At 41.7% G+C, this 13,092-nt stretch overlaps 1 protein-coding gene across 16 annotated transcripts in view; it reads left to right on the top strand.

Moving 5' to 3' along the window:
* Window positions 1-11,670, top strand: part of CCSER2 (coiled-coil serine rich protein 2) — a 141,010-nt gene extending 129,340 nt beyond the window's left edge. For 12 of the 16 annotated variants that reach the window (XR_010589229.1, XM_005307456.5, XM_005307459.4 and 9 more), the window contains one exon: window positions 8,440-11,670. Coding sequence is in view for 14 of the 16 variants with exons in the window: in XM_005307456.5 (XP_005307513.2) it covers window positions 8,440-9,270 (831 nt within the window). In the remaining 2 variants the exon portion in view is untranslated. The remainder of the gene's footprint in view (window positions 1-8,439) is intronic. The other 4 variants (XM_005307460.5, XM_005307457.5, XR_256843.4 and 1 more) reach the window with 3 other exon arrangements.
* The last annotated feature ends 1,422 nt before the right edge of the window (window positions 11,671-13,092 follow it).

The raw sequence follows: 13,092 nt of genomic DNA, 5'->3' as shown, positions 1-13,092 counted from the left end.
GATCAGATGAGGTCTCCACAAGTTCCAGTCCATTTACCTGTTAATAGGGCCTTCTCTCCTACATCGGATCTGCCTTCCTCTGGTCTTGTTCCTACAGCACACCCTGTTCCATCAGTCCTGTCGGCACCCCCATTTGTACAGGACTCTGGTTCCTCTGAGTCTGAGGTTTTGGACACTACTCATGGTCTGTTGCTTCCATTCTGAAGGCATGCTTATCGGAGAGTTCCGATAGCACCATGACTGTACCCTTCTTTGCCTTGGCACAGGAGCCACTAGTACCTGGCTTCATGGGCATCGCCGCAGCAACAGCAGGACCAACTAGGTTGGCCATATTGGAGCTTGTGGCCTTCAGAACCATATTCGCCTTCAGAAACATCTTGTTCAACCCGGGAAGAATCCCGTGTCTCACCACCCTCTCCTTCATAGAGTAGATGTTTGGAACTGGGGCTGGATGATACGCCAGTCAGCCCAGCTCAGATGGTACTGACAGATCTGGAGAGGTTCCCCTAGTCGTCCCCAGATTCGGCTGTGTCATCAACGCCCTCCTCTTCCCCAAACAACTACTGTTAGTTTCAGGAGTTACTCAGGAGAATGACCAGTGCTCTTCAGATCCCGCTGGAGGAGGTGCAGGACAATCTGCACCAACTACTAGACATCTTGCATGCATCAGAACCGCCCAGAGTGGCCCTACTGATCAACGCTATTCTCCAAATGGCACACCACGGACACATGCATCCCCACCCTGAAGGGGGCAGAAAAGGGGTCAGAGTTTCTGTTCTCCCACACTTTGCCTAATTCCTTGGTGAGCAAGGCTGCTTCAGAGCAGGCCAGACAACAGCATCCATGCTCCACCCCCTCTGACAAGGAGGGCAAGAGGCAATATCTTATGGGTAAAAAGGTCTTTTACCCAGCCAACTTTCAGTTCTGTATCTTGGACTACCTAGCACTGATGGCCAAATATGACTTTTTGAACTATGGGCAGATGGCAAATTTTACAGATAAAGTACTTCAATAGGATCATGCACATTTCTAGGCTATTTTGGAGGAGGGCAAGTTGGTCTCCAGGACTATACTTCAGGTTGCAGTTGATTCTGCGAACATGTCTTCACGTACAATGGTGACTGGAATAGTCATGAGGAGAGAATCCTGGCTACATACCTCAGGCTTCCCTAGAAAGATACAGAGCACAATTGAGGACCTCCCTTTGAAGAGGACCTCTTCAACTAGCAGATGAATGATTCCTTACACTCCCTGAAAGACTCTGTAGAGCCACATCACAATCCCTAGGCATTTATACACCAGCACCAAAATGAAAATTGTACCGCCCACCACCTACACTATGCTATAGAACTCTCCATTTCTGCCACTAAAAAGCTTACAAACCTCCATAGACGCACCCGAAGGTCCACAGATCTTGTCCACCTGGTCCGCTGGTGCAGCCCTCCATGCACCCAGTCCTTGCATAAGAGATATTTGAGTGCATTTAGAGCAGCGGTTCTCAATCTATTTATCATCGTGGGCTGCATTCAATACTACCCGCATGGCCCTGAGGATGTCACATGGGCAGCAGCTCTGTGCTGATTGGGCGGCAAGTGGCCCATGGGCCGCAGGTTGAGAACCACTGCTCTACAAAGCCGTCAGCCACTTTGAATCACAACGCTTTTGCCAACCACTGCCTTTTGGGGGCTGTTTCAAACTCTTTCTACCAACATGGAGTGTGATAACGGGCAAGTGAGTCCTGGATGTTATTCAACACGGCTATACAATTGAGTTTACAATGCTACTTTCTCCATGGCCCCTGCCCCAAGCCTGTTTCAGGGATCACTCTCATGACAGTTTTCTTACCCTAGAGGTGGACTCCCGCCTACAGAAAGGACCAGTGGAACCAGTCCCTGCAGCCTTTCAGGACACAGGGTTCTATTCCAGATATTTCCTGGTGCCCAAGAAAAGAGGAGGATGGAGACCTATCTTGGATCTCCAACACATCAACCGTTCCATTCGCAAACTGAAGTTCCATGGGGTCATGCTCACGGCCATTGTTTTACAGCTCTTGATATACAGGATGCCTACTTCCACATCAACATCCACTCAGCCCACAGATGGTTCCTACACGGTGGGTCTGCAACACTTCTAATACATGGCCCTCCCATTTGGACTCACCACTGGTCCACAAGTCTTCACAAAGTTTTCTTCATGGTAGTGGCTCACCTCCAATGGCAAGGAATCCTTGTCTTCCCTTACCTGAATGACTGGCTACTGGAAGCGCGATCCAGAAAGAAAGTTGGGGAATCGATCTCCCAGCTCTAGGGGTGAGTTTGAACATCAAAAAATCAACTTTTCATCCTACACGATCCCTGGAGTTCATTGGAGCATGCATCGATGTGGCCTCCACATGCACTTACCTGCCGAAAGACAGGTTTCAAAGTCTACTGGACCTGATCGCTTCAGTGACATCCAACCCCTCTGTCTCAGCCAGAACTTGCCTTTCCCTCCTCTGCCACGTGGCAGCATACACATACGGTATGTCATGGCTTTTGCTCACCTGCGCTTCCGCGGTCTATAACTATGGCTGCAAGGCGCCTACTCCCCCATGCACCAACCCATGGACATCATTCTCACCATTCCTCCAGAGGTCACCTCCCTCTCCAAGCCTGCTCCGGAATGCCCTTCCTTGCATCCTCACCGAGTGTGACTGCCATAACACATGCTTCACTCGATGTACTGGGGAGCACACCTGGGAGATCGCATGACGTAAGGAACTTGGACCGCTCGAGAAACCAGGATGCACATCAGCATCCTGGAACTTCGGGCAGTACGAAGGCATGCCACACATTTTTACCATCCATCCACTCTCATCATGTTGTATAACACAACTACATAAACAAGCAAGGAGGCACAAGGTCCCCAGTGCTGTGTGCAGAAGCAGTGCACCTCTGGAAATGACACACTGCACACTGTATCCTGTTGTCAGTGGCTTACGTACCAGGGACCCAGAAGCTGATTGCCGATGCTCTCATCAGGAACTTTGCAACCGACCATGAATGGGAACTGCACAACGCGGTCATCATGGACATTTTTGGTCAATGGGGAACTTCAATCAGGAACCTCTTTGAATCTCACACCAACATCAAGTGCATTCAGTACTGTTGATGCGCTGGTCATCAACTAGTCGAACCAGGTGAACTATGCCTTCCCTCCTCTACCACTCATGCTACAAATCCTTCACAAACTCTGAGGGAGAGAGTGACCATAATCCTGATCACTCCATTCTGGCCTCACCAGTTCTGGTTTCCTCTGCTTTTCTGCATATCGAAACATCCTCCACTCCTGCTCCTAACGTTCTGGAAGTGCTCACACAATGCAACGACAGACTCAGACACTCCGATCCACAGACGCTTCACCTGACAGCCTGGTTTTTTGGATGGACACCTCCGCTGGCACAAGAATGTTCATTGGCAGTACGTGAGGGCCTCTCCAATAGCAGGAAGGACTACAGAAGATGATCCTACTGAGCTAAGTATCCGAGGGGTAGCCGTGTTAGTCTGGATCTGTAAAAAGCGACAGAGAGTCCTGTGGCACCTTTAAGACTAACCGATGTATTGGAGCATAAGCTTTCGTGGGTGAAGACCCACTTTGTCAGACGCATGCGTATTCACCCACGAAAGCTTATGCTCCAATATATCGGTTAGTCTTAAAGGTGCCACAGGACTCTATTGCTTTCTACTGAGCTAAGTGGGCACACTTCATCTCCTGCCCAACAGAAAGGTATTGTCCATGAGGCTATTGGCGTCCCAATGCTCTTGGACTGTTTCCTCTAGCTGAAGGGGTCAGGACTTGCTCTCAACTCCAGGAGGGTGCATGCAGTGGTTAATAGCGCTTTCCACCCTCTGGTGGAGGATCATTCCATTTTAACCCACCCTTTGACTTCCTGGTTTGGGAAGGACCTGGTATCTAAAAGCCTCCCAATCCAGCCTATTGCTCCAAAGAAGTACTTCAACCTAGTCCTTACGTCATTAATGAACTCTCCCTTTGAATCCCTAGCATCCTGCCTCCTTTCTCTTCTTTCCATAATGGTCACTTTCCTAGTCTGCAAGGAGGGCTGGCAAACTGGGAACTGTGATGGCAAACCCCCTCTTTCACCATGTTTTATAAGGATAAAGTTTTGCTGTGATTGCATCCCAAATTTCTACCAAAAGTGGTTTCCTGCTTCCACCTCAACCAACCCAAACATTTGCCAACCTTCTTTCCCAAACCACATGCCTCAAATGAGGAACAGCAGCTTCACTTCCTCAGTGTCTGTAGGGCCCTGGCCTTTTACCTACAGCAGATGAAGCCCTTCTGGATGTCTCCTAGGATATTCGTGGCCATAGAGAGACTTAAGCAGGCCATCTCCACCCAGAGAATCTCAAAGTGGGTTTCAGGGTGTGTTACTCTCCTGTCAACTATCAGGACTGTCCCTACCAGATGGGATACAGGCCCATTCTACAAGAGTGCAGGCATCAACTACTGTTGCACTCTACGATGTGCCCATTGTGGACATATGTAAGGCAGCCATGTGGAGTTGAGTACACACCTTTTTTCTCATTATGCTCTAGTGTGTGATTCTGCAACGGATGCCTCATTTGGCGTAGCGGTTCTCCGTTCCACATTTCTGTCATGTTCCTCACACTCTTCTCCTAGCTAGGTACGGCTTCTTAATCACACTCAGTGGAATACAATAGGGACCATCACTTGAAGAATGAGAGGTTACTGACCTGTAACTGGAGGTTCTTTGAGATATGTGGTCCCTATCTGTATTCCTCCTTCTGTGCTGGGGATCTCGTAGACCTGCAGTGGAGAAGGAACTGGAGACGCTGGTAGTCCACTCCGCCCTTCATCACCTCGGGTGAAACCACCAGGTAATGCAAGGGTGCATGCCCGTATCAACAAACACTACTACTTTGAAAAGCTCTGGCTCCAGGCGCATGGTGCAGGCGCATAACCCTCAGTGGAATACAGATAGGGACCACACATCTCGAAAAATCTCCAGTTACAGGTAAGTAACTTCCCCTTCTGTGATGAACTATTTATTGCTGATTTCAGTCTTCTTCTGATCTTCCAGTTGTATAAATCAGGAGTAACTACTGAAGTCATATTTGTGAGATCAGTGTTAGGCTCCTTGTGATTCATTTTAAACAGAGAGCCATATTTTTAGTACTTGGAAATTTACTGGAAGATGTCAAAGCCATCTGTGCTAAAGCTATGTCATAAGATTCATAGTTTGCTGAGATCTAATGCTGCTTTCCACTTTTGGGTCAACTGTTGGCATCCTTTGGTTATGAAAGATGTCTTAGCCAAATGCATAAAGACATACATACCTAATACCTTCCATGCAATTTCTGTAATACCAAATGCAAGTGCTTACCACGCCCTTACTCAATTTAAGCAATATTTTTGTGTTATTTTATAAAATAGCAGTCCAGATACAGTATAAATAAAAGGTCAGTTTCTAACTAGTATTTCAGATATGATTACACACATTCAGGGCCGGCTTCAGGCACCAGCCGAGCAAGCTCGTGCTTGGGGCGGCAGATTGTACAAGGCGGCATTCCGCCCAATCTTAGGGCGGCACGGCCGCTTTTTTTTTTTTGTTCCGCTCCGGCCACCCTGTAGGGGGCGGCAGCGTGGAGGAGGGGAGCGCCCTGCAGCAAGCCCAGCAGGGCAGCCTGCGTCCTTCCCTCCTAGCCGACCGGAGCGGCGTGGAGCCCTCCTGGCAGCCGGCGCAGCGGTTGGGGCCGCATGGCAGCGCCCCGCTGAAGCCCTGGGTGGCCCCCTTCTCTCTCTCTCTCTCTCTCTCTTCCCCTCCTCTCCCCCTTCCCCTCCCCCCCCCCCCCCCCGCTAGCCGGGGCACATCTGCAGCGCAGGGAGTCCCCCTGCACCCTGGCTCCGGCCGCACTGCAATTTTTTGTGTTTTTTTTGTGTTTGCTATTTTTTTGCTGCCCCTATATTTTTTTTTTTTTTTTGGCTTGGGGCAGCAAAAAAGCCAGAGCCAGCCCTGCATACATTGTAAGAATGTAAGTTTAAGTGGGGGATGAAGGTTGTCCCTTTCACTGTTACATTTCATAGACTACACTTTTGGATTAACATTTGACTATCAATTATTTTTGGGGTAGTTGAGCACATAGCTATGTATGTAATTTAACGTTCATACATAACATATTTGGTTTTATTTCCTTTATTACTAAAAATGGGGGGGAAATTTGAACAGCTGTTTGTGTATGATAAACATTGACCAAGTACTTTGTGTCATAAATAATCATTTTGGTTTTTTTCTAAATTGGATTAGAAAATCTTAATTTTGTTCAAGTATTTTGGTTCTTTATTCAGCACACATGCATTGTGAATGGTTCTATTGTGACTACTTATGTCTGTGCTCAAGAATTTTCTCAACAGTTTTTTAGAATTTATAAACGGGTTCTCAAAACAGTGAATTATTTGGGTTAACCTCATCCCCTCTTCGTTGTGCAAGTCTTGTTTGGAATAACAGGTTTTAGTTTGAGGTACAGGTACTATCCATATCCATTAAAGATTGAAAAATTGACAGATTTGTCAGGATTTATTCTTTAAACTTTAATTTGTGTATTTAAAAATTGCTAATAGCTTATGAAACGTCCTTTTTATATGTGTAGTAGAAGAAAGAAAATACCGAAGTTTACTACACTCCTCTGAAATTTGGTGGTGATAATCAGTGGAGGGAAAAATAATTTACTATCTCTCTCCAATTTATCACACTTTTCTTCTTTATAAAAGTACCAGTTTTCACTGTGTTCAGTGTCTCTGCACTTCTCTTTGTCAGTTGTTGTCACTGGTCCAGTCTCTAGCTTAACCTTGGCTAAAGGTGGAGTTTGTGAATCCAAAGGAAAAATCTCCAGTAAATCAGAATTAGATTAGTAAATTCTCCTTATCTATTTTCCCCCTTAAATTTGCTCTTTATGGAGAATTCTAGTGGAGGTGCTCTGTACCCCATGGAAGAGTGAGCCTACCAGGTACATGTCAGAAAGCCAATGAAAGCTGAGGTGCTTGTTAATCTGGGTAGCAATCTGAACTGCTCTCTGCAATGTATTTACTTGGTTTGAGCAAGTATTAAAAATAAAGGCAAGAAAACCCAAATAATCCTCATCTTCAGTGCAATAATGATGAAAAAGTTCAGTCAAGGTAGCCTAATGAGAAATGTTGCTCCTGCTTTATTGATTTATTGTAATAGTGCATGACACTATTACTACATGTTACGTACATAGAATCAGACAAAAACAAGTGTGTTTTGGAAGAATGATTTTCTGCTTCTCTGTTTAAGCCATCTTCAAGATGAGATTTGATTGTAGTTCATCTTTTAAAAAGGAAAAATAGAAAATTATCCAAATCAGATGTTGAATTTTAATAGCTAAAGTGCAGTATGGTAGGTTTTGTTGGGGAAAAAAATGCTATGAATTACAGAATCTTGAGCAATTCTTTTAAAATCAGTGTACACGGTTGACGAGGTTTTCGTTGATTTCCATACCTTCCCAGCCTTCCCAGAGTTTAGTTTAAAAAGCAAAATGCCACATTAACCTTTGAAGTCTTTTTACAGGGAAGAGCAAAGGAAAAATAGAAATGACCTAGAAGAGGTACTGGCAATACTTTTGTTTATAATACTAGATTCTCTCTTCAGGTAAAATTTAGAGTCTTCATTAAACCGTGCTTATCTGGTGATGAATGCAATACATTCAACAAAAAGATATTACATGGTGTATCTCCATCAGGTCATTTGAATGGCCTTTAGGATGAAACAGCTATATAAATCTAGTCAATAACCTAATTAGGACAAGCTTTATATCAAGTCTTCTGTCCTCAGCTCACCAAGAAAATTTAATCTTTAGAAGTGGTGTCTTTAGAATGCACTTCAAACACAAATTTGTCCAGTAAAGTCCTTACCTACTCTTAAAAATCTTTAAAATTGATGAAAGGCTTGGGATACCTAATTGGAATGTGCACTGGGCAGAAGATAAGATAGATGTAATCTAACAAATTTTATTAGCTATTAAAGGCACTTGCATCTGAATTTACCAGTATTCAGACATGGCTCTGTTACTGCAGTGCAATACAATTAAAGAACAAAACATAAAATTATTAGTTGACAAAATCTTTTTCATATTCTTTGCTTTAAATCAATCAATACGTTTCTCTGTGTCTTTCATTTTGTTTTGAGATGTATAATTTAGTGCTGGCATAATTCTTTTGTGCATAATTTACCAGTCCCACTTGTATGTATCCCATGGATCCCCCTGGTTTGACGAAGTTAACTTCTTAACACAAAAACAGAATATGTAAGCGTCAAGCACCAGATCAGCACATCTTGAGTTTAAAATGTTAACTATATACATTTCCCATGTCTAATATGTTAATGTATTTTCTTTTTAACAGCCTCAAGTACTACAGCCTTCCAGCAGCCTTCCCAGTTCCACAGACCTCGCCCAGGGAAAATTAATAAAAACACCACATATCGAGGCCCGCAGTGAATACCCTAAACAGGGCCTGCATGAAAACGATGATCATCATAGTCAAAATGCTGCAAATGGCTCTCACACAAATAGCCTGAATGAGTTGAACATTTTACTGAGTAAACGTTTAAATATAAAGGACCTGAATGAGAATGAACCTTTTGAGGAGAATTTGAAGGTTAAAAAGAGTACTAAAGAACCTGGAGAGCTGGCTAGTAATGAAGATAGTACACTACAGTCTCTTCCCTCTTCTTGTCAGACACCCACCCAAATGGATGCTAGAGATGTGCAGACTAAGTTAGCTGCGAAAAGTCAACCTTCATCCTCAAACCAGGCTTCTCAGCCAAAGACTTTAAGAGCTTCAGAGCCCCCAAACCAGAATGCTTTAGTGCCTCCTACAGTAGCCAATACTGCATCATCCCCGAACTGCTCCACTGCTTCCAAGGCTGAGCTACCACCACCAAGTAGTGCAACACAGCTACAACCAACATCTAGTCAGACACACCTAAAGAGTAAACCGAGTCAGAGGATTTCTAAACTTCGCCCACCAACTATTTCCTTTGTTAAATCTAAACAAATAAGCAGCCCAATGCTTATATCTCCAGAACCTCAGAATTCCCATTCCAAGACTAACATCCCAAGGCCGCTGGCACAAAGAAAGGAAAATGTGCAAAATCAGAATACCAGTTTGCGTTCTGGGGATAGTTTGGTCTCTAATCGGCATTCCCGTCTCCCTAAACCAAAGACGCATTAAAAACATGACATCCATATGCACGTCTCATTAGAATGAATCTGACATCAATTGCTTATCACATATTGACTGCTTTAGTTATGGCTTTGTTATCCAAATCCTGAATGAATATTAAAAGTGAAATCATTAATATTTGCCTATTCCAATCTGACCTGTTTGGAAGTTGATGCTATCAAAAACTCTGCAGCTTCTCTTAAGAGAACATAATGGTTTATACTTAACTATACCTGTGGCCTGCATTAGCAACTGGATTATATTACCCTTCTCTCTCTTAATACTTAACAAATGCTGAAGCCTGTGATGACCACTAACCTCTCTTCCAGGGTGCTTCACCAGGCATTTGAGGAGGGCAGGTTGCTTGCAGAAATCATTTCTTGTTTTTATTAATGTGGACTATCAGACAGGGAAATCACTATTTAATCTAATCTCTCGGTTCTGACTACCAGTTAGGTTTATAGCAATGGAAAATAATATAGAGACCTAATCTATTAGCATATCTTTTCCTGGCCATAATTTGACTCTGTATTCCAGAGGCCTATGCAAAATCTTCGTATTTATCAAAATTATCCCATGACTCTAGTGACATGTATTTAATGTTGTTTTAATCTAGATTTGTTTTCCTACAGGTATCAGAATGTTGCTCTATTTGCTTTTGAGCTCATCTTCATCATTCACAGATGGCAAGCAGATCTCACAGGGTGAAATGGCTCTTATTGCACAGAAATATCACTCCATCCATGCATTGTAGTGAAAATGTAGTATGCTTTTGTGTTATTTAATAGCCATTATTGGGTAAATTTTTGAAACAGAGTGCTAAGAATACTTGTGCAAAAACCTGCTAATGCAGGTGCTTTTGAGATGGTGCGTAATGAGTCTTGGAGATACGGGGTCCATGACACCTATGCTGAGAGTTTCACAATATACATTTTAATTAAGAACTTTTAACTTTATTGTCGTATTTTTGTATTTATTGACTTCCTCTTTACTATTGGAAGACTCTGAAGTATCCGACTTGAAATGTTTGCACAAAACTTGGCTGTATACGTAGGGATTTGAAATTATTTTACATAAAACTTTTTTTTTAAATGACTTTTTACTAAAACCCACAACTTTGCTTTGAGCAATCCTATGATGTCCTAATCAGAGCTGGTACTCTGAGTATTTCAGAGAAGGGTACTTTTTTTTTTTTTTTTCCCCCTGGGAAGGAACTCGGTGGGTAAATAAAATAAGGAAAGATATTTCTGCTCTCTGGGTAGGTATTCTCTCTGAAGGTGGTCTTCAAATATTTGTCTGTCAGATGGCAGCCGTGGGGGCATAAAGTTTGTAAATGCACACACTATAGATTAAGTGCATAGCCAGTAAAGTGTTCCAAAAATTTACCCTTGTATCCCACAAAATCATAGCATCTTGTTTTCCTCCGTTTTTATGTATCTGAGACTCAAGCAGCAGAACACTGTCAGAATTAGTATTTTCAAAAACTTACTCTCCAGTGTGTAACAAAACAGAGAAACAACACACAGTAACACTGTGTTTTAGGCCTTTGTCGAAGGAAGATGTATTACAGTACACTTTTCCAGGGAATATATTGTGTATGTATACATCCACAGGAATATTCAATAATAAACTTTGGCCCTTCTTAAGCCAAGAATGGCTATTCCCAGTAAAAAATTAAGTGACCTAAACTTTTGAATAGATGGCACATGAACAACGCAAGCAAAATGCTCACGTTCTCTTTTAATCAGCAGTGAGGTGAAAGAAATCCATAAGTACACTTTGTTTAATCTGTTCATTTCACATCTGGTTATACAGTTCTGAAATAAAACTGAACCATGTTTTTTGTTAGTTCATATAAAAAAAAATCTACTTAGCATTAATATTGCAGTAGTTACATAAATTGATCAAAACAAGTCTCACAACACTACTGTTATAATTAAGGGGTTTTTTTCTAGTAAGGCCCTGAGTATGCAGTTTGCTGTCCAGAAGCAGAGTAGGCCTTAATATGTGAGGAGTAAATAAAACTGATTTTTTGTGTGTGTGTGTGTGTGTGTGTATATATATATATATATATACACACACACACACACACACACACACACACACACAAAATTAACTCCTGACAGTCGACTATGTTTCTCCAGAGTTTGAAAACTGTTGAAATAGTCAGGTTCTTGGTTCATTTTCAGGTCTGTATAGATTTGTATGGAAATTTTGAAAGCTGACTTTCCTTAAAGGAAAGGTGATTATTTTTAATTGTATACAGTTTGTCTATAGAGAGACTATTTTCATTTAAAGGAATGCTGTTGGTGTAGAGAGATTTCAGAGTGGGTTCTCTCACTCCCCTTTTCTTCCTCCCTTTCCCCAATCTGATTTACTTTTAAAGAGAGAGTAAAATAAATAATTAAACATTTTTTTTTTTAAATCTGCACCTTCACCGATTAAGTTACAAAGAAAAGAGCCCATCAAGGTTTTCATAGAAATACAAAATGGTTTAAGAAAATTTGTTGTGGTTCTTGCTGTTTCTATAGAAACTTTAGTAACATATATTCTTTGATGTGAAAAAAAATATATATATACACACACACACACACACACACACAATACACATATCCACACTCCCTTTTTTATCCTAACAGACTAGTAAATAAGAAATGGAGCCATGGGTAGCAGAGTTGCTACATGTAAAAGACCATGGTGCTAATCTAAATTGTAATTGTGTTGAGTTGAAATTCTGCTAAATATTCATTCACCTAAACATAAGTACATATTTCTGCTACTATCATGACTTTACCAAGGATGGTTCCAGTGTATGTACAGAAAGTCTAGAGTATGAGGTAAAGCTTGTTAGTTGATGAACAACTGGAAGAGAGGTGATGAGGTGAAACTGAAGTCTCACTCCTATGAAAGAAAAAAAATGCTGGTGCTGTATGGAACTCTTCAGGTCTAAAATGGAAGAAGCTACTTTATTTAAAGATGGAGATGTTTCATCAGTAGTAGTGTAGATGATTCTAAATGAATAAAATTAAGGGTTAGATGTAGCTGAACTTTTTTTTAAATTTGTAAAATTGGTTATTGCTGACTTTTTCCATCTGTTTCAGGTCTCAGACATTCTTTTGTGCAGTACTCACAAAAGTATTAAACTACTGTTCAGTAAGTGTGTATAAAGAAGAAAAGACAAATTGCATATTTTAACAAGTGAAAACACAAAAGGAGAAGAAAAAAATAAATTGCACTTTAAATGAGCTTTATTGCTTGGAGTTGTGCCTAAAATAATCTAAATGCCTCCTGTTGTGTGTGGCTTTTTTGTTTGAACCTAATTTTCCTGCAAGTGTTGTTGTTTCCAAGATATCGTTATATCACCTAACAGAATTAATATACACTCTAGCATGTAAGAATATCCATATACTGTAGCACGTTTTCATTGTGTATTGATTTTATTTTTTTAATCATGGAATTTTAACACCAATGCAACTCAAAAGACCCCTTCTCTTCCCCCAAGCTGATACTTCCTTAATCCCATTTGAAGTCAATGGAAAAACTTTCATGGGAATAATATTTAGCCCTTGGAGAATAATGTTCCTAGAGTATATTGTGGAGATGTTAATGAAGAACCATGTGCAATACTAACCCAGGGGCTTGGTGAAAGTAACCATTTACCATAGCCACTGAAAGTCTTTTCACACAGTTCATATAAAAATGGTTCTAGAATTCAAAATCAGACTGCAAAGAGGTTCAACTAGACTGCATCATAGTTCAGTAAAAGGCAATCGATTTCTGGTCTTAACTGCTGACTTATTGTAAAGAGGCTAGAAGACTTGAATACCATTT

The sequence above is a fragment of the Chrysemys picta genome, chromosome 7 (assembly GCF_011386835.1).
Source record: "Chrysemys picta bellii isolate R12L10 chromosome 7, ASM1138683v2, whole genome shotgun sequence".
Taxonomy (NCBI): domain Eukaryota; kingdom Metazoa; phylum Chordata; order Testudines; family Emydidae; genus Chrysemys; species Chrysemys picta.
Note: the sequence above shows the minus strand (reverse complement) of the source record. Positions and strands in the feature narration are given on the sequence as shown.